General features: G+C 61.4%; 6 protein-coding genes across 6 annotated transcripts; all 6 read right to left on the minus strand.

Annotated features, from left to right (window-relative positions):
* Positions 1–1049: 1049 nt before the first annotated feature.
* On the minus strand, positions 1050–3008 carry LINJ_10_1170 (conserved hypothetical protein; the record flags this gene model as incomplete). The annotated part of the gene is made up of 1 exon (XM_001463724.1): positions 1050–3008. The coding sequence occupies one exon, from the start codon at positions 3006–3008 to the stop codon at positions 1050–1052; it is 1959 nt and encodes a 652-aa protein (XP_001463761.1).
* Positions 3009–3770: 762 nt separating this feature from the next.
* LINJ_10_1180 (conserved hypothetical protein) lies at positions 3771–4304 on the minus strand (the record flags this gene model as incomplete). The annotated part of the gene is made up of 1 exon (XM_001463725.1): positions 3771–4304. One exon carries the CDS (start codon positions 4302–4304, stop codon positions 3771–3773), a length of 534 nt encoding a protein of 177 aa, XP_001463762.1.
* Positions 4305–5948: 1644 nt separating this feature from the next.
* LINJ_10_1190 (conserved hypothetical protein) lies at positions 5949–7223 on the minus strand (the record flags this gene model as incomplete). Its single annotated transcript, XM_001463726.1, has 1 exon — positions 5949–7223. One exon carries the CDS (start codon positions 7221–7223, stop codon positions 5949–5951), a length of 1275 nt encoding a protein of 424 aa, XP_001463763.1.
* Positions 7224–9691: 2468 nt separating this feature from the next.
* LINJ_10_1200 (conserved hypothetical protein) lies at positions 9692–11263 on the minus strand (the record flags this gene model as incomplete). The annotated part of the gene is made up of 1 exon (XM_001463727.1): positions 9692–11263. The coding sequence occupies one exon, from the start codon at positions 11261–11263 to the stop codon at positions 9692–9694; it is 1572 nt and encodes a 523-aa protein (XP_001463764.1).
* Positions 11264–12362: 1099 nt separating this feature from the next.
* Positions 12363–12782, minus strand: LINJ_10_1210 (conserved hypothetical protein; the record flags this gene model as incomplete). Its single annotated transcript, XM_001463728.1, has 1 exon — positions 12363–12782. The coding sequence occupies one exon, from the start codon at positions 12780–12782 to the stop codon at positions 12363–12365; it is 420 nt and encodes a 139-aa protein (XP_001463765.1).
* Positions 12783–13903: 1121 nt separating this feature from the next.
* Positions 13904–18487, minus strand: LINJ_10_1220 (conserved hypothetical protein; the record flags this gene model as incomplete). Its single annotated transcript, XM_001463729.2, has 1 exon — positions 13904–18487. The coding sequence occupies one exon, from the start codon at positions 18485–18487 to the stop codon at positions 13904–13906; it is 4584 nt and encodes a 1527-aa protein (XP_001463766.2).
* Between the last annotated feature and the right edge of the window lie 1956 nt (positions 18488–20443).

Consider the following 20443-nt stretch of genomic DNA (forward strand, 5'->3'; position numbering starts at 1 on the left):
CGCCGCAGCCTCCTCTCTGCGCTTCCGAATCAGGCACACAGCAGCAGCAGCAACGCCACCGAAGATGCTGTACCGCAGGGTTGAAGACAAAACAAAAACTATCAGTGAAAGGCACCACGCCACGGCACCAGCGGCGGCAGCAGCAACAACGACGACAACGACGGGGGCGGAGTCTTCTCCCGAGCCCTTTGCCACCGTGCAAGAGGGGAGCGCGGGACGGACAGCGCAAGAGAGTGAGGGACAAGAATGGAAGAGAGGGAACCACCTTCTCAGTGGCACACAACAACGTGTGTGTGGGAGGGGGGGTCAGATGCTGAGCAGAGGCTTCAACCCAGCTACAACGCACATACGCACGCGCAAGACAACCAGAGACAGAGACACACTCACAACGCGGCAAAAGGAAAACCGGCTAATAGCGACGGAGGATGCAAACAAGGCGACGCTGAATCCGAAGATATACTTCGCACCCGCGTGCGCGCACCAGAGGTACAGAGAGCGTGTGAAGGGGGCGGGTGAGAGACAGGCATGCAAGAGGGCGTAGCGGTAGAGAGAAGACGGCGAGGGGAGCACGATATGAGCGGAGATGAAGGAGGCGGGGCATTACATGCGTGCCCTCCCCCGAGTACGAGCACGAGCATGACAAGCAAGTGAAGCCGCTGCAGTGGTGGGAGATGGGAGAGAGGGGTGTGGGGGGGGGTAGGCAAGGGGTGTTGCAGCCAAGCAGGGGAGGCAGCGCCGCATCCGCATCCGGCTGTCGAGCGACTACGCAGAGTCCTCCGGTGTGGGGTGAGTGGCGTGGCGGTGCCACCGTGAACGTTCGCGCCGTTTCTCGTTCAACTCATTGTCTTGTGAGATTCGCCGGAGTGGATGGGGGAGGGAGGGAGGGGGTGCTGAAGGAGAAGGGCGAGAGCGAGACACGCTGCTGCACGCAAGCAGCGCCGGCCCTCTCCTCCATCTGCACACCTCCCCCTCCCCATCCCGCAGCAGTAGTGGTGGTGGTGGGGGAGAGGGTATGGCATCCCTTGTTTCGGTTCAAATTGTGTACATCCTTACTCGCTCTTCCTCTCGTCGACGTCTGCTTGTACCCCGATGGAGGAACGCACACGCACACGCATACGAGCGTGCGTGTGCGTGGAGGGCCAGCAGCCTACGTGGCCACGCAACAAGTCATCCAGCTCGCCAAGCCTCTCTTGGCGCTGCGGGTACTGTGGGGTGGCACTCGGGCATACGGCGGGGTCGGGACCCATCGCCACGGCGGGCATCATGCTCCCATCGGCGTCGGTGGCTGCTTGCTCTGCAGGGGCCACGGCATCGATCCCCTCTGCCGCCGCAGTCGGGATAGTGGCGAACGTTGTCGCAGCCGACGCAGTGGGCCCTTGCACGCCGGTGTAGTAAGAAATGCGCTGTGCGGCTGGCACCCCGGCGCGAAGCGTGGGGAGGATTTGCGCAAAACTCAACGGGGTCGCCGGTGAGTCTTCCGTGGCTGGCGATGCCCTGGCGACCTCGTATGCTTCCCGCTCCAATGACAGCCGGGGTTTGCCGTGGGCTGTCTCGTCCGCGTACGCCCCGCCAAAGACAGCTTCTACGGCGACCCGGGCATCTGCAAGGTTGCTAGGCGTGTACACGCCCATTCGTGCTTCGTCGACACCGTAGCGAGCAGACCAGGATTCCGGTACGACGCGCCGTGCCTCGAGAGGATCCTGCGGGCCAGCCAGGCGCACCAGTCGCTCGACAGCGTTGACGGCGCGCAAGAGCAGCACCAACACGGTGCCCCCCTGCAGGAGAGACGCTACCTGCTGCCAGACCTGCGGATCTGTAATGAACATGTGACTATCCTTGGCAGGGGTGCAGAGCTTCGGCGATGCTGTGGCCGACGACGAGGAGAGCGCGCCGGGAAGAGAGCGCTGGTATAGTGCCGGTGTGACTGTCCCGGCTGCAGTTGTGTCCGTAATAGCAGCGCTCGCAGCTGTGTGAGCGGTGTGCTCGCTAGATAACGTCGGCTCAGAGCTCGCGCCGTCGCTACCCGTCCGTTTTCCTCGGAGAGAAAGCAGTGCAGAGAGCGATGGCCGCGGTGCCACCTCGCAAGCGCCATCCGCCCCCTTGCCAGGACTGGGGACGCGCGAGGGCCCTGATTGTTGATGCGCTCGATGCCCTTGAGCGAGGCGCATGATGCTGTCCAGCAGCTGGCCGCTCACGGCTCGCGACTCCGCCTGTTGCTGCGACTGGGGGTGCTGCCCCTGCTGGGGTTGTTGCTGAGACAGCGTCTCTGACCATAGCCGGTGCCGCGCTTCCGACAGGAACGGCTGGGATGATGTCTTGACGGCCTCTGCCTCCGCGGCGGTGCTCGTGGAGAACTGACGCGCTGCCGCGCGCCGCCGCAGGTGCGCGTATTGTTGGGCGATGGTGAGGGCCTGATCGGGTGTCAGTACAAATCGGCGTTCTACAACGTCGACGCCAGCATCGCGCAGCTCACGCACGATGCTGGCGTGCGCTGCCTGGCACTCGGGCATGCACACCAGGAGAGTCCACTGCGGCTCTGCCCCCTCATCCTGCGTGGTCATTGAGCCTGTCCAGTCAGCGGATGAGCGTGCTTTTGTGTGCGCGCGGCGAGGCAACGCGTGCGCTGCCATCACCAGAAGGTGAAGGAATGCGTGATAGCGGTCACGGCAATGATAAGGGGAAGGGCAAGCGGGGAGGAGAGTGCAGGAGAGAGTAGCTCGGGCCGTTGGCAGTATGCATACACGTGAAGGGCGACAAAAAACGGAGGAGGATGATGCAGATCTGTGCTTGTATGTATGGGGTGGTGAAGGCAACACTGGGCCTGGAGGTGTCTGAAAAAGACGGGGAAGGGATATGCACCTCGCATTGCATATGACATTCGATAGCTCAAGCAGAGTGCCGTTCGTCGTCTCCGTCCCCACATTCCGCACCATCACATCAGCGCGCCTCGCTTGCCCCATCACCGCAATAGCCGTAAAAAGAAAGAAGGCATGGACGAAGTGCGGCATGTGCGCTCCTCACGTCTGAGCATCGCTGAGAAGCGCACAGGTGCCTGCAGAACACAACCAGATCGTGTATCTTTTTTTTTTCCTTCCTGTCTTAGCACATGGAAAGGACGAATATCAGCGGGCGTAAGATGAACACACATACCCCCGTCGAGAGCGAGATACATACGCGGACGAGCGCACACGCTCACACTGATGCCATCCCATCCGAAGAGACAGAGACATCGTGCGGGAGCACAAGGAGTTCGAGGAAAACCGCAACACATACACTTTTGTGCGCCTGTGACTCCTCTGCCTGTCCTCTGACTCTCCTCCGTTTTTCCTCCCTCGTTGTCGCCGCGTGCCTCTCGCCAGCCTGCACGCACCTCCAACCGCAGCGGTCACCGTGGCGCGCACACACACACACGCCCACATGCGTCCGTGACGCTTCCTTGTAGGATTGTCTTTCGCTTTCACAGTACCGTAAAGGAGGGGCTCAGGCACCTAACGCACGCGCACACGTAGGAAGGGCAAGGGAGACCACTGGAGGAGGCGGGAGTGTGGTGGTATAACGGTTATGGCTCCAGGGATGGAGGGAGCAAGGTGACGATCGGGCGCGTATCGGGGCGCGTGTGCACGAGCGCGGTAGCCCCGCCTGTATGGGTAAGGCGCGCGCTATGCGTTGCTGCCGTGGCGCGGCGCCTCTCCGTTTCGCACCGCACCCGTCCTGCCCTCAAGACCACGACAGACGCATCCACCCGCTGTCGTTGACTTTGCCGCCCGCCTCTACGGCAGCTGCGTCAAGCCGCCGGCGTTGGAGCGGCCTTTGATGCCGTCCAGGATGCCCTTGTCAATGAAAGTGACGATGCGCTGCTGCGAGGATCCGAAGCCGAAGACCATGGTAAGAGCAATAATCACCTCCGCGATCGTCTCGGCAATGTGGGAGCCACACTGCGTCTTGTCCACCTGCTTGCCGCGGTTGCAGAGGTCCACAACCACGTCGTTCATACCCATGCTGAGGGAGCTTAGGATAAGCGTCAGCACCGCCATCACCTGGTGGGCGTACAGAATGGAGAGGCGCGGCTGCAGGCGCTGCACAAGGATAGAGAGCATCATGGTGATGGCCAGCAGCACAAAGCCGATAATGCCCGCCGCGTAGCGCGCCAGAACGCCCCCCTGCTCCCTCTTCACAGACAAGGCCCACGTGACGATCAGCATCAGCATCGCGATCCCGTCCAGGACGACCATGGCGATGTTCATGCGGCTCAGCACCAGCGCCTTCACATTGGCCTTGTGAATGTGAGTGAGCACTGCCTGCATGGTGGCAGCACGGGCCTGTGCCGGGAGTGGAGTGGGAGGGTGGTGGTGGTGGTGGTGGTGGATGGGAAGGGAAGGAGGGAAAGCGGCGGAGGGGGTGGGGGAGTAGGGAGACACAAAAACGATGCCAAACCCTATCCGAGTATTGGATGCGAAGCGGCTACGTGGAGAGATGGCGGTGCGGTACGTGTCGGTGTCCGGTGACGAGACGAGGCACAGAGAATGGAAAAAAGGCAAAAAAAAAAGAACGGGCGGGAGGCTCGAGCGCGTCCGATTCTCTGCACGGTGGCGGCGCACACTGCAAGCCACAAGCGACGGAGGATACAGTACGAAGAGAGTGAGGCAGAGCGGCGAGCACACAAAACGCAAAAGGAAGAGAAAGTAGATGGGGATTGTAGTGGCTGGAAACGGAAGGCAATCGCTTCTTGTGTATTTTTATCTCCTTCCCCGTTGTGTCGGAGACCACGACAATGGTTATAGGCAGAGGAGATGAGGGGCCCCACGTTGCAGAACGGAGGCGGCAGCAGCGTCAGCCAAACATCGTGGCCAGGCATAATACATGTATTGTGTTCATGCAGAGAGAGATGGGGATATAGAAGAGGGGGTGCCACGGACAGCGGTGACAGGGGGGCGCGCACTGCTGGCCAAAGGGCCGCCATGGTATCAACATTGAGAGAAGGCCACAGAAGTAGCTCGGAAGTACGCACAGCTGACCATCTCACCTGTCATCTGTCTAAGTACACGGAGGTGTCCACCTGCGCGCAGACGGATGTGCATGGCTACTTCTGCGGCCTGCGTGTTGCTGCAGTTCTTCGCTTCATGCTTTTTCATAGTTCTGGATGGTGCACGTACACGAGGGCGGAGAGGAGTCACGTATGCGGTGAAAGACGAGAAGGAAGTGGTGGCTTCAGCTCAGCGACGTGGTACACCCTGGCAGACAACACACATCAATGTCGCAGCCACGCTGAATCTCAAGTGGAGTGGGGGGAGGAGGACATGCGGGACGCAGTGTAGAAGAAAGAGAAGAAAAGGAGGATAGAATACCGAGAGCCGTGTTGCGCGGCTACGCTGCCCCACGCGTGAGGGTGGGGAGGGGGAGGTTGGCGGAGGGACGTGTAACACAACAAGCTCGAGAACCAAATCTGAGATTGACGACGGCGTTTGCAAGAGGGCCCCGTATGGGTGAGAAGGCGGCAGGAGGATTTGTGTAGGTGCAACAACTGCCAAAAAAAAACCTCTCCTGCCGCACTCTCACCCATACGGGGCCCTCTTGCCCACAACTGCCGCCGTTTCTGTTGGAGCGAGAAACGTGTGGTGTGTGGTGTGGGGGAGGGAGGGGAGGGGTGGCACAACGTAAAGTGAAAGAGTCGTAGAGATGACGACAAAAGGGATGAGGCTAAAGAGAGAGAGGAAAAAAAAACGAATCCAAGAGCGGAGGACGAACGGAGAAGCGCAGCAGCGGCTTGTTCCTCCAACCACATAAAAGAGCATGCTCGCAAAGGGAAGAGCGAGCGAAGGCCACAGACGACGGAGTCACGTCGGCCGACCACGCAGGCACCACCACCCCTCCCGCCTCCAGACGCCCACACACGCGCGCAGAGACGGTCTCGCCTTCTGTGCGTTGAGAAACAGCATGCCGCCAGCTAGCTACGACGGCGGCACCGGAAATGCTGCCGGCTGAGGAGGAGGTGGTGGTGGGGTAAGTCCGGTCGCCGCTCGGCCATAGTCCTGCGCGGCCAAGCGACGGACACCGTCATGCTTGTGGCGTTCAAAGGCAGCTCGCATCTCGTGGTACGTCTGCGTTGGCATGTCAGTGCAAAAACGCTCCGGTATGGTTGCAGCACCGTCCGCCACGAAGGAGCGAAGAAGCAGCCGTGGGTCAGGAGGAGTGCGAGAGTGTCGCAGCAAGTTGTCGGTGGCATATTCCTCCTCGGCTCCCATGCTGCTGCTTTGGCGTTGCAGGCTGCCAGCGGCCTCTCGGTGAACCGCAGCCGCAGCGATCTTGTGCATCAGCTGCCGCTGCTCCTCCAGCGGCATATGGGGGTACGTCATGAAGACGTCGCAGCGGATTAGCCCCGGCACGTCACTTAGGTCCGGATACTGCAGACAGTGCACTTCCTCCAGCAGAGATTCAAGTTGAGCTGGTGCCGAGCATCTCTCTGAGGTAGCAGGAGAGAAAAGGTGCTTGTGCTCATCGTAGAAGGAGAGCACGGCGGACAAGAGCTCGAGAGGGTACCGGCGCTGCCAGAGGCAAACGTGGTAGAGAAGCGCATTGATGGACTCTCTGCCTAGCAGCGCCTGCTCCTGGACAGCGGCTGCAGCACTAGGAGCAAGAAGGTCTCGCTTCCATGCCGCACGGACCTCGCACAGGTCTGAAATAAGGCGGTGTAAGACGGGCAGCGGCAACCGCTCCAGGTGCGCGCGCACCGCCGCATCCATCAGCAGCGACGGCGCGCTCTTCTGCTCAGCGTCTTCGTTTTGAACGGTGACGATGAGGTGAAGACCAAAGCACGTTGTCAGGCGTGTGGTGAGCACCTGTGCAAGCGCACCGCCAATGTCTAATGGCAGTGCAGGAGGCACGCTCCTTACGCCTGCGTCGTACGCCTGTGCGGGCTTGCAGTGTCTGGAACGCTTGAGAGCACCCAAGTCGAGGTTGCGCTCCTTCGCGATGCGCCGCAGATTTTCCGTGCAGAGCAGCTCCTCCTTCGACACAAAGAGCGGGACGATGTGCCGGATGCGAAACGTCCTGTTCTCCACGTTGCCACGCTGAATCTCCCTACGTACCTCACGATCGGAAACACCGTAGAGGTGCGACAAGGGCTTGACCCTGCCGCGCACGGCAGCATGCCAGTCCTCCAGAGCGATGGTGACATGATGCGGTTTGTCTTTGAGGCCCTTGAGGAACCGCCTGCTCTCTGACATTGTGCCGCGTGTCGGTTTCGATCCTTTTCCACCTAAGGGGCGTGTTTCTGCCAGCTTCTTTACGCAGTCTGGCTGTGCGTGTCTGTATGTGTTGGCGGGGGAGGCGGGGCGAAACAAAGAAATTGGAAAGAGAGGTGGAGGTGGCGGGGGCAGAGGCACTGGCCGTTACCAAAACACCATGAGAGAGAGCACCAGAAGCAATGGGAAGGGGCGCCATCGCGCGCACAGCCTCCATGCATACCTGTGCAACCCCCCTCCCCTGCACACACACACACACACACACAATACGAGTGGCGTACAAAGGGATGAGCTGATGCAGCGAGGGGAGGGCTAGAAGACCAGGGGTCCGCCAAGCGCGAACAGCAACATAAGACGTCGCGTGCCGCATGTCATCATTCACCGGGCCAGCGCATATATTTTGCTGTCTTCCACCGCCCTTTTCCTCCTTCATATGTTCACGTAGCGCATCTGCCTTCTCTCTTGATGTGGAGGTAACTTTACACGCACGGGCTCATCACGGAAGAGGGAAGGAAAGAGCCGCTCTTGCGCCCCCCTCTCCCCACCGTCTCTCTGTCTCTCTGAGCGGGCGAGCCGTATGAGGAGCTCCACTCCTCTTTTCCACCGACATCTGAAGTCGCAGTGCTGATGGGATGGACGTCGATGTGTTTGATGACACCCTCACGTAGCACTGATGCCTTTGTCCTGCGTGTATCGCCCTTCTAGAGAGGCCACCGAAGCAGCAAGGAGGAAGAACGAGGACGCCCCGCGCTGCTAATCTCGAAGGAAGGGGATAGCGGTGAAGCGGCATCAACGGCCATGGAGGTGCTCGAGCCACGTCGTCCCCACTTCGCCGTTTCGCCGCGTCTATGTGCAGTGATGTGTGAATGTGAATGTGTGTGCATGCCCTCAGAGCATCTACTCCTGTCTAATCATCCATGTCGTGCAGCAGCTCAACAAGCACAGCAGTGGACCCAACACCGTAGCGTGCCTTGCAGGGTATATAGCGCGGGGTGTCGCAGTCATCAGAGTAAGTAAAGCACGCGCTGTCCTCCCCGGCAACATCGATGTCGGGCACGGTCGTCTCTGCAGCGGAGGCAGCCAGTGAAAGGTGACGGGAAAGCGGCTGAGGAGATGCGGAGCAACACTGCTGCGCACCCTCCAGGAGGAGGTGCTGCTGCTGCGACGTCAGCGCTGCCCGCAAACCGCGTGGCTCCTCAGCTTCACGATGCTCGTTGATGCTCATCTTGAGCACTGGAGAAGAAAACACAAACACACACACACACACACAGGTGGGGAGGCGGTCTAAAACTGTGGAGTGCCCCAGAGTCTGTGTGCCGTGGATGGGCACCTGCGCGTGCGGATATGGAAGGAGGAGGGGAAGGGGAGGTGGATTGTGGGGCAGAGAAAAACGAAGTGGTGTGCCGCACACACGTGCCTTGGCCTGGCGCCAGGAGGACGTTTCAAAACCGAATCTACTCGCCAGAACACCTGCACGCCCTCCGCGCCCGGTTCAGACAGCTCCATGTATGCATTACGAAACGGAGACATGGCAACAGCAACGGAAGCAACTCCGAGCAACGTGCTTGGGGATTCTCTCCGTGCGATTGGACTTTGCTTTTCCCCTGTATGACTAGGTGACAGCGAGCGTGCAACCTGTTAGATACCAAATCCAGCGGCACACACACACACACACACAGTAACACACGGCGTGCACCACCTTGTGTTCCTTCGTCTCTTGTTTCGTTACCATGGACCCGCCTGTGCACCTAATATTGCGGGCCCACCTTCATCTCCCTCTCTCTACCGGAAAGATAATAGACAAAAAAACCCGAAAAGAAACCACAAGAGACGGATAAGGAGGAGGAGCACCTGCCAGCCTTCCGAAACACGGCGATAACCGCCATCCTTCGCACAAGCACACATACATACACACACACACATGCACAGTCATCTTCTCTTCGCGTCATCATCCAGCGGCACCTCTTCAATGTGCCGACACGCACTCCAGACAACAACACGGTCACTTGCAAGACCCCTGCACACGCACGTGCACTTGCCTAAGCGTGCGCGTGCACACACACACACCGTACGAGCAGCACCGCCGCTTTTGATTTTCCTCTTTCCTTTTTCTTACCTCGGCGCGGCCACATATAATACGTCTATGGATACCGTCGTGTGTAGGCTTCCACACTTGACGACACACGCCTGCACACGCACGCACGCACGCACGCGCGCCCACCCCTTATACACTCCCAATACACAGTCGACCTCCACTACATCTGCGCTCCGATGCTCGGCTGCCAAAGAGTGGGAGGGAAGACGATCGGGACGGAAGGCAGCGACGAGCACCACGCACAGCGGCATCGCTTTCTCTTCTTCGCTGTTGTTGCTCTTCACGCTGCAGCGCCCCTCCCCCACGCCCACCACCACACACTCGCTGACATGCTACGCACTTCGACATGCCGGCGTTACTTCCCACCCTTCTTGCCTCCGCCCTGCGCGCCCTCTCCACCATCCTGACGGGCCGCAGTGGCCATACCACCGCGGCGCAGCTTCTTGGTGCCGGGCGCGGCACGGTCCTGCTGAGGGCCACTGCTGTCGATTGCCGACACCTGCTGCTGCTGATGGGGCTGCTGTTGCTGAGGAGGCGGGATGGTCTGGGCGGCCGTGTGGACCGGTTGCTGAGGTTGCGACGCCTTTGACGCGCGCTGCTGCTGCTGCATGCGTGCCGGGGACGGACCCGGTATAGTGCCTGGCCCCTGCGGCGGCATCATGCCGTTGCTGTTGCTGGGATCCATGTACTGCGGGTGCTGCTGCTGCACGTGTGGGTTGCCCATGTGTCCCCCCATCGGGCCACCCGCGTTGTACACCGCAGGATGTGGGTTCATAGCGTGGTGCTGGTGGTGGTTCATGGGGGCGCCGCGGCCTGGCATGGGATTCATGACGGGCTGGTTGTACTTGTGATGCATATTCGGCTGCACCAGCGTCTGCGGGCGTGAATAGTGCGAGACGTCACGGTCATAGAAGTCGATGTCGCCGGGCCAGTCCGTTGGGCAGGCGTAGCAGTTGTCGTTGTTCGCCACGAGGCTGGCCACGTTCGCCAGGAAGCTCTTCAACGGCGGCACGAACGGAGTGGCCGACGGGTTGGGGCTGTAGACCGTCTTCTGCTGCGCCGAGCTGACTTCGGGCGCCGGTGGCGGGGGCAGGGTGACGGGCTCCTCTGGCAGTGGCGGCGGCGCCGGCGCCGGCGCCGCTTGACGAACTGCACCGCGGCCTGCCGTAGCTGTGATTGCTGCTGGAGTCGCAGCTGGTGCAGCCGGTGCTGCTGACGTGGTCGCAGCGGCCTCCTTGCGCGTGGCCTGAGCGCTGCGTTTGCTTCCGCGAGCGTCGCGTGCCACGTCGGAGAACATGGCGCCCTCATCCACGTACTCGGTCGTCACATCTGCGCGCTCGAGGCGGTGCTGCAGGTTGCGCGTGCCAGAGCCCTCGATTTCCTTTGCGGTGCGCTCAGCGTAGGCGATCTGCTCCTTACTGAGCTTCGACTCATCCAGCTTCGTTGTGTACAACTCTTCGCGGTAAGTCGAGGCGACGCCGAACCGCTCGTTCGCCTTGAACTGATCCCACTGGCCGGTGACGTGGCTGTCGGCCTCCAGCAGCTCATCCGCGCCCTCGGCAGCCCAGTCCAGCGTCTTGAGGTCGTGCTCACCGCGGTAGGAGTGCACATGGCCGGCACCCGGGGTCTCGGTGCGCAGCTTCATGTTCTTAGCCTCCATCATGATGATGTCCTCGTACCGGAAGAGGCGCGTCTCGTCTGAAAGCTCCGACGCGTCGAGGGCGCTGTGCACCTTCGAGGGCAGATTGCGTGGGAAAGAGATGAAGACACCTGCTTCGTCCGCCGCCACATCGGCGTCAGTGCGAGAAACAAACAGGCCCTCGCACAGAGCCCCGTCCACGGTGTGAATCAACACCGTCTGGCCGACCAGGTTGAGGTACAGGTACTCCAAGCGGTCGGCGTTGCTGCTTTCGTTCGGGCCGATCATCGTTACTGTGTCTGGTCTGCGAGGTAGACGTGTGCGGCACTGAAGAAGGCCAGCAGCGCACGGAGAGGCGTCTCGTGCAAGGCCAGAAGCAGAAACAGGAGATACAAGGGGATGACGCACCTGCGAACACACACACACACACACGCACACACAAAACCAAAATATACGATGAATAGAAACAGAGAGAAAAGAGGGGGAGGAGGAGGAGGGCCTCAGCGCGTAGCGATACTGCGCGTGTTATCGACGTACGCATGCGCCGGTATGGCGAAGAGAGGGTAGAGGTCGTAGGGTGGAGGATTGAAGGAAGAGATGGAAGTGGCTGTAACCCTCACGGTGGTTGGGGTTTTAGGCGGGGATGGGGAAGGAGCAGAAGCAGGCAAGCAGGCACGGCATGAGGCGCCGCGCAGGTGCCTCTTATGACGCGTGTACACGGAACGCATGTGTGCTGAACGCACACACACGAGCATCTTCGCTGGAGCCCCTCTCCCCTTTTCTCAGGCGTTGTCTCTCCTCCCTCTGCGCAGTCGAACGAAGAGACAGCAGACGACTGAGCGTGAGGCGAGGGGAGGAGGAGGGGGCGAGCTTGAGGCACTGCAGTGTGCTCACTGGCGGCCAGCCCACAGAAAGGCTCGCCACAGCCGCCTCCTCCAACAAGTGGAGCAGTTTCCTTGCGCACGCGGCTGATGCCGCGCCATTTTGGCCTCCTTCTGGTTTACCGTTCAGGAGATCATAGACACGCGCACAGAGCAAAGAGAGGGAGGAGAGACCAAGTTGAACGCTGCCGCTCATGCAGCGAATGTCTGCGCTCCACGGCCGCACGCTCCCCCCGCTGCCTTCTTCGTACGCTCTCACACGGCACCATTGCGAGTGTGTGAGGAAAACGAGGGGGAAGGGGCGGCAGGCGGCAGGCGACAGCTGACGCGGCCACAGCACCACCGCCCAGTGCCGCAACAAGCTGCTTCAGGGGCGGACGGATGAGGAGGGAGGGGGGGGGAGGTAGGGAGCAGCGAAGACCATCACACACGCGCACCCACACAATCACGTCTTCTCCCCTCCTCACTGCGCAAACAGTGCACAGCTGAGCACCGAGAGAACCTTCTCACAGATACTTGTCCAGTGTCATGGCGGCCTTGTCCACGCGCTGGATGGCTGGGTACGGCGGCTGATCAGCACCGCCACTGGCGAACAGGGCATCCTGCATGTCCTCCCTATCAAAGACCTTGCGCCGGATGTTCATGTAGTCGTGGCGGGCAGGATCGGCCATCATCGGCACATCCGTGTACTTCTCCGGCACTACGCGCTGCAGCTCCTTCGGCGCCATCTCGAATGGCATCTCCACCACGTCCCAGTCCCGCCCCTTCCACTGCTTGCGCAGCGTCTGCTGCGCGCACCACACGTCCACGTTGAACTGCAGCGTAGGCAGGTCGCGCTTGAAGAGGCGGCCCTTCTTCTTATGATCGATCGGCCCGATCTCGCGCAGATATGCCGTGCGACCACCGAAGCGGTTGGCGTCGTGCATCGGCAGCGTGTTGAAGGTGTGCTGGCGACGGTAGCTGAAAGGTGGGTGATCAAAGATGCCGGCGTGCACGCATCGCGTCGCTACGGTGAGAGGCGCGGAGGTGGGGGAGGTCGACACAGCCCCTGCAGGGATCGCCGTCACGCCACGCCGCGCGAGCATGGAGATGCTGCCGAGAGAAGAGCTTCCTTGAATGAATGGAGAAGGATGGCAATGGAGTCCACATGAGGATCGGCAGAAAAGGAGAGCGGGGGTGGTGGCCGTGGAGGACAGAAAGACGCAGATGATGATAGCGCTGGTGCCCCACTGGAGGAGAGACAACACTTCATTCGCCATAAGCAGCACGCTAACGATCCTCAGCGATGAAGACGGGAGAAGGTGGGGACGGGGCAGATGAAGGGAGAAGGAGTAGGGCACTCGATGTGGGCCATCCTTCCTTACCCTCATCCTCTGTACCTACCTCGCCCGCCCCCTGTCTCTTCCACACGCCGCCGCGAGCGTTGCGTGCTGACATACATCAGTGCGCGTGCACCTGCACGAGTCTTTCTGTGCGTTTATGGAGTCTGTGTGCACGCGGGAGACAAGAAGAAGGGGGGGCGTTGCCGCCGTCAAACTCAGCCAACACGCTCCTCTACTTGCTTGTGCCGCGTGTCCGCCTTGCAGCTGCCTCTCGTTTTCTTCGTTCCTCCTGTGCGGTTCCGCCAGAGGTTGGTGGGTGGGTGGGGGGCAGTGAAATATCGCACCAACAAGCGCCAGTTGCACATGCGCGCACACACGCAGATACGCCCGCAGACATGCACACACATCGGCATGCCCACACGCGAATGACGTGTTCAAAACAAACGAGAAGGCAACTCCTTTCGAGATCGTCGCAGCAGTTGTTGGTGCTCTTGCTAGCGAAATATTTGGAAGGAGGGGTGGAGGGCTCATACAGACACACGCACACACAGAGAGAGAGAGCTGCCTGTGCGATGCAGCTTTAGTGCCGCTTGGTCACAGGGACGCACATGAGCGAAAGAGGTTGCACTATCCGGGTCCACCACTCTCCTTATCCGTCACGTTGCGCTGCACACTGCCCCACTGGCCCATCGATCGCTTGGCTAGTCTGGAAAAGGAAAGCCGCATTACCATTCTACGAAAGGTGCCAGCAGCGCGTTCAGGTCCCGAAGAAGCTGCTGGACGGCTGCTGCGTGCCCCTCCGCGTCACCGGCCTTCACAGTAGCGGCATGATCGAGAGCGCAGACAATCTGCTTGACGGCGCCACGCGCCTCCTGCTGCTTTGCACTGGGAAGCAGCGCTTGAGCTGCCCCGAGCAGCCGCAGCGCAATCATGGAGACCATTCGATGCATTAACAAGCCTGGCTCCTGCTCCCTCCATGACCGCAGTACCGACTGCCACTGATGTCGAGCGGCAGCCCCTTGCAGCTCGCCGCTGCGCGTTTTACAGTACTCCAGCACGCTCGTCAGATAGCCGGCGGCGCGACCCACCCACCGTAGCAGCCCACGGTATTTCGCTTCCGTGGATGCGACCTTTGTTGCTTCGCGTGGTCGCGACTGTGACTGTGGCGCCTCCCGCTCAACCATCGCACAGCACACCAGAGCTTGCTGCAGCTCCATAAGCATCGGCCACGGGGGAAGCGTCACCAACCGTTCCCGGCGACAGCCACCGCACTCTGCAACATTGGCATCCGCCGAGTGCGACTCCTTCCTCGCTACCGAGGCTTCCGAAGCATCATCGCCGCCGCCCGTCATGGCGGCAGGTGGGTTCTGGCGGGCGCGTGAGCTGCTTGCAGCAGCACTAGTGGTCGTGGTGGTGCGCAGCAGGATCTCTTCCACCGTTCGAGCCAAGGCGGTGTCTTGCGTGGCGGCACTCGTGACTGTGAAGAGGCGGAGCGTCTGCCACTCGCGCTCCTGCACGAACGTGCTTGGCGCCAGCTCCTCGGCCTCCCGTATGAGCTGCGCAATGCGCTGCGACGCAGCGTGCGTTGCTGGGACGCCTGAGACTGCAAGTCGCTCCATCAGCACCGAAGCATAAAGGAGAAGCGTGTACGCCTTCGCATACCTGCAGGCTTTGTCGGAACCGCCCTGCGTGTAGGCGCTCAGGGCCTGCGTGAAGAAGCTGTCCGCGTCCTCAGGCAGCTCGTGGAGAGGGCCGACCAGAAGCGGCTGAGCGAGGGTCGCAGCCGCAACGCCGAGGGCGCCATCAAGCTTCCGCTCCACGACGCTGCGGTACACGTCCCCCAGCAGCTGCATCACGTCCGCCCACTGCAGCATGCCGTGTGAGCCAAAGACGGCACCAAAGACCGCGTCCTCGGCGGCCTTGTGAGAGGCATGCAGCAGAGACTTGGCTCGGTGCAACGCCTCCAGCGCCTTCGTGTAGCGTGCCGTGCGGTGGTTCTCCTTGCCGACCAGGTAGTACACCAAAGCAAGCTTGACGAGGTGGCGGCGTGTGTGCGTGCCAATCCGCCCGTAGAAGCGCAGCGCTGTGAAGGAGAGACTCACGACGTCCGCCTTTAGGGTTGTGAGCCAGACGAGGGTGGTGGGCAGCTTGAGGCCGCGCTGCTGCAGCCTCGCCTCCATGCGTCTGCCGAGCTCCCTCAGTACACGTATGGAGAAGCCGCTCGCCGCTTCTGACATGGCGGCGACGGCAACATCGCCGTACAGCTCGCAGAGGGCGGAGCGGAGAGGGGTGATGTCTACCTGTGTGCGCGGGTCCACCACCGCCGAGCACGACGCAGACACCGCCACCATGTCCGCGCCGCGACTGCACTTCTTGAGTCCAGACGGCTCACTTGTATGCGTTGGCGACGTTGCGGACGGCAACTGCTGGCTACTGTGCTCCGTCAGCGATGCCCTGGATGATCCCGTAGGGGACGTGGCGGGGCAAAACTCCTCCTTGGAGCTCTTGCCTTCCTTACTGACTGGCGTTGCGCCGTTCACGGAGGTGCTTTCGTCCGTAGCGCACGTGCCGGTCGGCGCCTCTGCTACGGCCGCTGTGGCTGCGGCTGCCGAGTGCAGAGGTCCCACGAGCTCGCTTGCCTCCTCCAGCCGCACGAGTCCTTCGACGACCACCTGCAGAAGGTCCTGCGTGCACGACGATATGGCCGCCATGACCTCCTCCCGATGCTCCGCACCGCGCAGCGCCGCTTTTCCCTCCTTTGCCTTTGCCTCGTTGCGCGCCATGCGCAGCGCACGCAGGTGATGGCAGCCGCAGTAGTACGCCTCCAGCGACAGCGCCACCACGGCGCACGCAGCGGCACTGCACACTACCAGGCACCGGGCAAAGAAGGCCCTCATCAGCTGGCCGCCCTCCCACTTCCCAGCCTCGACAAGCATGTGGCGCAGCGGTATCTCAAAGCGCCCACACAGCAGCAGCGCGTCTCGGTAGACCTCCGGCGGCGAGCACAAGCCGGCGGCACAGCTGGCAGCAGCATTCTTGGGGCGACCTGCCGTGCTGTTGGAGGCGACGGCGGCTGCCGTCTGCGCAGCGTCCGCATGCAGCTTGCGCGCCACCAACACCGGCACCATCCTCACCAGCTCCGCCACTGTTTCGCGTGCGGCGAGGTCCTCGCGGCAGGACGGCAGAAAAATGCGCAGGCTGCGGTGCAGCAGCGGCAGCGCGTCGCCGGCTCTGCTGAGATCACCGCTGCGGAAAAGGTGCTGGCCAATGTTGAAGCACGTCTTTCCAAAGTTCCAGTTGAAGCGGTTGAGCTGGGATGCGGTTGGGGGGCCGCCAATGCCGTACCCCGACGACGTCGTTGCCGGCACCTCGCTCTCAACGTATGCCTCCCCGTCGGCCACCCGCTCCGCTGCGCCCCGATCAGCGGACGCAAAGGCGGCGGCAGCGGCGCATCCAAAGTACTTGTCCGTCTCCTCCACAAAGGCGGCGGAGTCGTCGAGGTCAGGCAACTCGTACAGCTCGACATACTCCAAGGGGTAGTCGCGCACCACCGCGTACGTGCCGCCGTCACGACGGCACTGCTTCACGAGCCACTGCAGAGCGCGACTCGTGAAGCTGAGCGCCGCCGCCGCCATGCGCGCCTCCACCGAGTCGAGTATGTCCATTGTCTTCTTCACTTGATGACTCTGCACGATGCCGTCGTGGTGCACGTACGTCCCTACCTGTGACACGTTCGCCATCATTGCGTCGAACCAGCAGCGGAGCGTCTCGCGCTGCTCGGCATCGGCGGGGCCGACCGGCACCTTCTCTTTCATCCGGACAAGCTGCTCGGTGTTCGTGCGCTGGTCCATCACGATGGGGGCGTCGATGCCGATGAGCACCTCGGTCGCGTCCATGCGCCAGCGCAGCACCTGCGAGTAACGATGCAAGTTCGCTCCGAAGTGTACGTCGGACGCGGCCGTGCTGGAGAGGCGCCGTTCTGGCAAGGCCAGCGCCAGCTGGCCCGCCGCGCCCGCCGCTGCTTCGTCTGCCTCCACGGTGGCTTGCCCGTGCGTTTCCTTCATGAGGTACAGAGCCTTGCCGAAGAGGGCCTGCTGACGCATCTCGTGCACCTCAGACGGCTCCGACGCACGCGAGTCAATCACCAGCGTCGGGCCGATGCGCTGCACGCGGAGCGCCAAAGGACGCTCCGGAACGTAGACCTGCTCAAAGATGGTGCGCATCGCCTCCGCGCTGGAGACGATGAGGGCGTTCTGCTGCATGTCCTTCCACTCCATCACAGCACTTGCCAACATATGCTGAAGCGCCACTCGTTGATTGCGCAAAAAACCAGGGGCATGCTGGTGGACGTTGTGGACGGGGTCGAGCGTCAAGTAGTTGCGCGGCGGCCGGTTCATGTCAGTGCCCGGCGCGAGAGGAGCCTGCATCGGGATCGCCTTCACCCCCTCCACGCGCTGCACGTGGGTACTGTTTAGCAGCTTCGTGATGGTGGAAGACGCACCGCTGTAGATGGGGAGCACGCTGATCCGATCCCAGTTCGCCGAGGGGCGAGCGTTGGAGTGCTGCGGGGCGCACGACTCCGGCAGCAACCGGTCACCCGACGCGGCGGTGGCGGAGATTTGCAAGTCTCGCGACGCGGCGTCAGGAAGCGCCACACGTCCACGCTGCACCGCTCTCACGACTGCATGTGACTGGAGCGGCTCTAGCACGCTCAGGCTGCGACACGCCGTCGCATCCTCTATCGTCGACAGGGCTACGGCACCGGTAGCGCACGAGTCAACACCGCCGCATTCTGCCGGCGACGAGGCAGCCGAGGTAGACGCTGGAGACGCGCGCAGCAGAAACTCGAAATCCCAGCTGGATGGGGAAGCCGAGGTCAAGGCGTGAGCGGAGGTGACGGCTGCGGCGGTCGCAGCGGCACTGGTAGTCGATACTGGAGCGAGCAGGATCTGTTGGTTGGGGTGCTGCTCAGAAGTGGGTCGAGGCGGCTGGCTGCCGGCTGCGATGAACGCCACCGCGGCGCCCTTTTGTGCGACCGTCGTCAGAGCGGAAGAGGCTCGCGCCGTCTCCACTGGGGCGTAGTGCGCATCGTCCCGCGTCTGCTCCGCACCCCTTGCCGGCAGCTCTGTGGTTTCAAACAGAAACAGCTGCGCGTCTCTTGCCTTGGCCTCCTCGCGCAGGTGCTTGTTCTGCTGCCGCTGATGATAGCGCTTCACTTCCTTCCGGTGCTTCGTGCGGTGACTCATCTTTCGCGGGCCGGCTTCGTCATAGCCCTGCATTTCCACGGCAGCAGGGGCACCGGAAGACATCGCTGACTGCTGTCGCAGCGGACCAGTTGCGTCGCTTCGATCACCGCGAGAAATGCGCACCAGCGAGGGAGGCAACGGGAACGGCGTCCAAAGGGCAGCAGAGCGGCAGGCAAAGGAGCTGACAGACAGGCCTGTGAACGTCCCAGCGCGTCTGCGCGAGGGCGCTTACGCTCAGGAGGCGGGAAGGAGAAGGGGAGGGGAAGACCACGCGCGCCTCTCCACCCGCACACAGACGCAGACACGGGAGGAACGAAAATTTATATGCAAAAAAGCAAGCGGCGAACCTGATATATGCGTCTTAATAGTGATGGAAGTGATAGCGGCGATGAGCACACAGATGGAGAGCTGCGTGAGAGATCCACAGAATGCCTACACGAGAAACCTCACGAGACTCTTCAATACCTGCTATGCCCTTGCGGGCGTGTACGTGTGGGTGTATGATGGGTGAAAGGCACCTTTCTTTTCTTGTGCTCTCACTTTCAGCCGCTCGTCGACAGACACGCACCCGCACGCAGAGAGACGGAGAGAATTACGCGCGCAGAGCAGTAGACCAGACTTCCGTCAGTTAGGTGAGTGACGCCTCTGCCGCGTGCCTTTCTTACGTGTTTGAAAGGGCGTGCCTTTCTTTTCCCTTGCACTGAGCTACGCGATGGTGACGCCACAGCCGCAAGCAACCCGCGCCACTGTGGCGCCACAACAGGAGGTGCCGTAAGCGTCACTGTACGTGAGATGCCTGAAGAAAGGACAAACCACGCGCGTGGCGTGGGGGAGAGGGAGGGAGGGGGTACTTGCAGTAGCACACGGCACACACGCAATGCCACTAATAAGGTAAAAAAACGGGGGAGAGGCACACTAATCGTTACGCCCACCCAACCGCACACCCACCCACACACACAGGCACGGGCACACGACCGCACACGTCCGTATTGCCCACGCAGTTCTCCGCCTGTTTCTTGCGTCTTGCTGACCGTCACGCGCGTGCCTTTGTGCGTCGGCAACCTCCTCTCGTCACACCTCAGGCGTGGGTGCGGCCCCCCCAAATAGGAACGGCGCGTCTGGGGAAGGAGTGGGGGGGAGGTGCGAGCCTCAAATAAAGCAAAACAAAAGATGGATGAGTGGGGAGGAGGGGGAGGGGGAGGGCAACAGCCGCCGTAACTCACCAGTAAGTCGAAGGCCGCACCACTGCGCGTATGTGAGTGCGAGCGTGTGCTGGTGGTTGGAGGGTGAAGAGGAAAATAGTCTGTGACGTGCCCTTTGGCTTGTAGTTTTCCCATATGGTGTTCGCTTTCTTGCGCTTCGTATTCCTTCGCGCGGCCAAGGGATTTGTTTATGTGTGTGTGTGTGTCGTGCGCATCAGAGAAAACGAAGTGAGGAAGGCGCATGGAGGTGGAGGTGGACATGAATGTGTGAGAACGAGGATGGGAAGGCCAGCACGAGGCATGGGGGAGAGCCTGTAGTGGTGATCGATGCCCGCCCACAGCAGCACATCCGTCAACAGTGAGATGAAGGATGCCCATGCGCGCGGACATGGGCACTCTCCCCTCAATATCTTCATGCCTCTCATCCGCTGGGGTGGGGGGGGGAAGCGTTATTTGCGGTTGGACGTACATCTCGAGCCAGACGCTATGCGTCCCTCTTCCCGTGCGGGAGCATGAGGCAGACGGTGCATACATACACACATGTATAAGGGCAAAGGGCGAGGAGTCCATCGAGGTCGATGTTACAACATGGCGAAAAGAAAAACGGCGCTCCCCACAACTGCGTGGACATGGAAACGAGGGAAGCGGCACAGGCGGTAAAGTAGCCGAGGCTAAAAAGCGACATCATGGCGAAGAAATGCACAAAAACAAAGTATAAGCACCGGCGACGTGGCTGCCCCCAAAGCAGCCACAGACGCCCCAGAGACATCGATGCCGCACACGCATCCGCAGAAGACGCGTGCGCGCATATCACGAG

The sequence above is a fragment of the Leishmania infantum genome, chromosome 10, assembly GCF_000002875.2.
Source record: "Leishmania infantum JPCM5 genome chromosome 10".
Taxonomy (NCBI): Eukaryota; Euglenozoa; class Kinetoplastea; order Trypanosomatida; family Trypanosomatidae; genus Leishmania; species Leishmania infantum.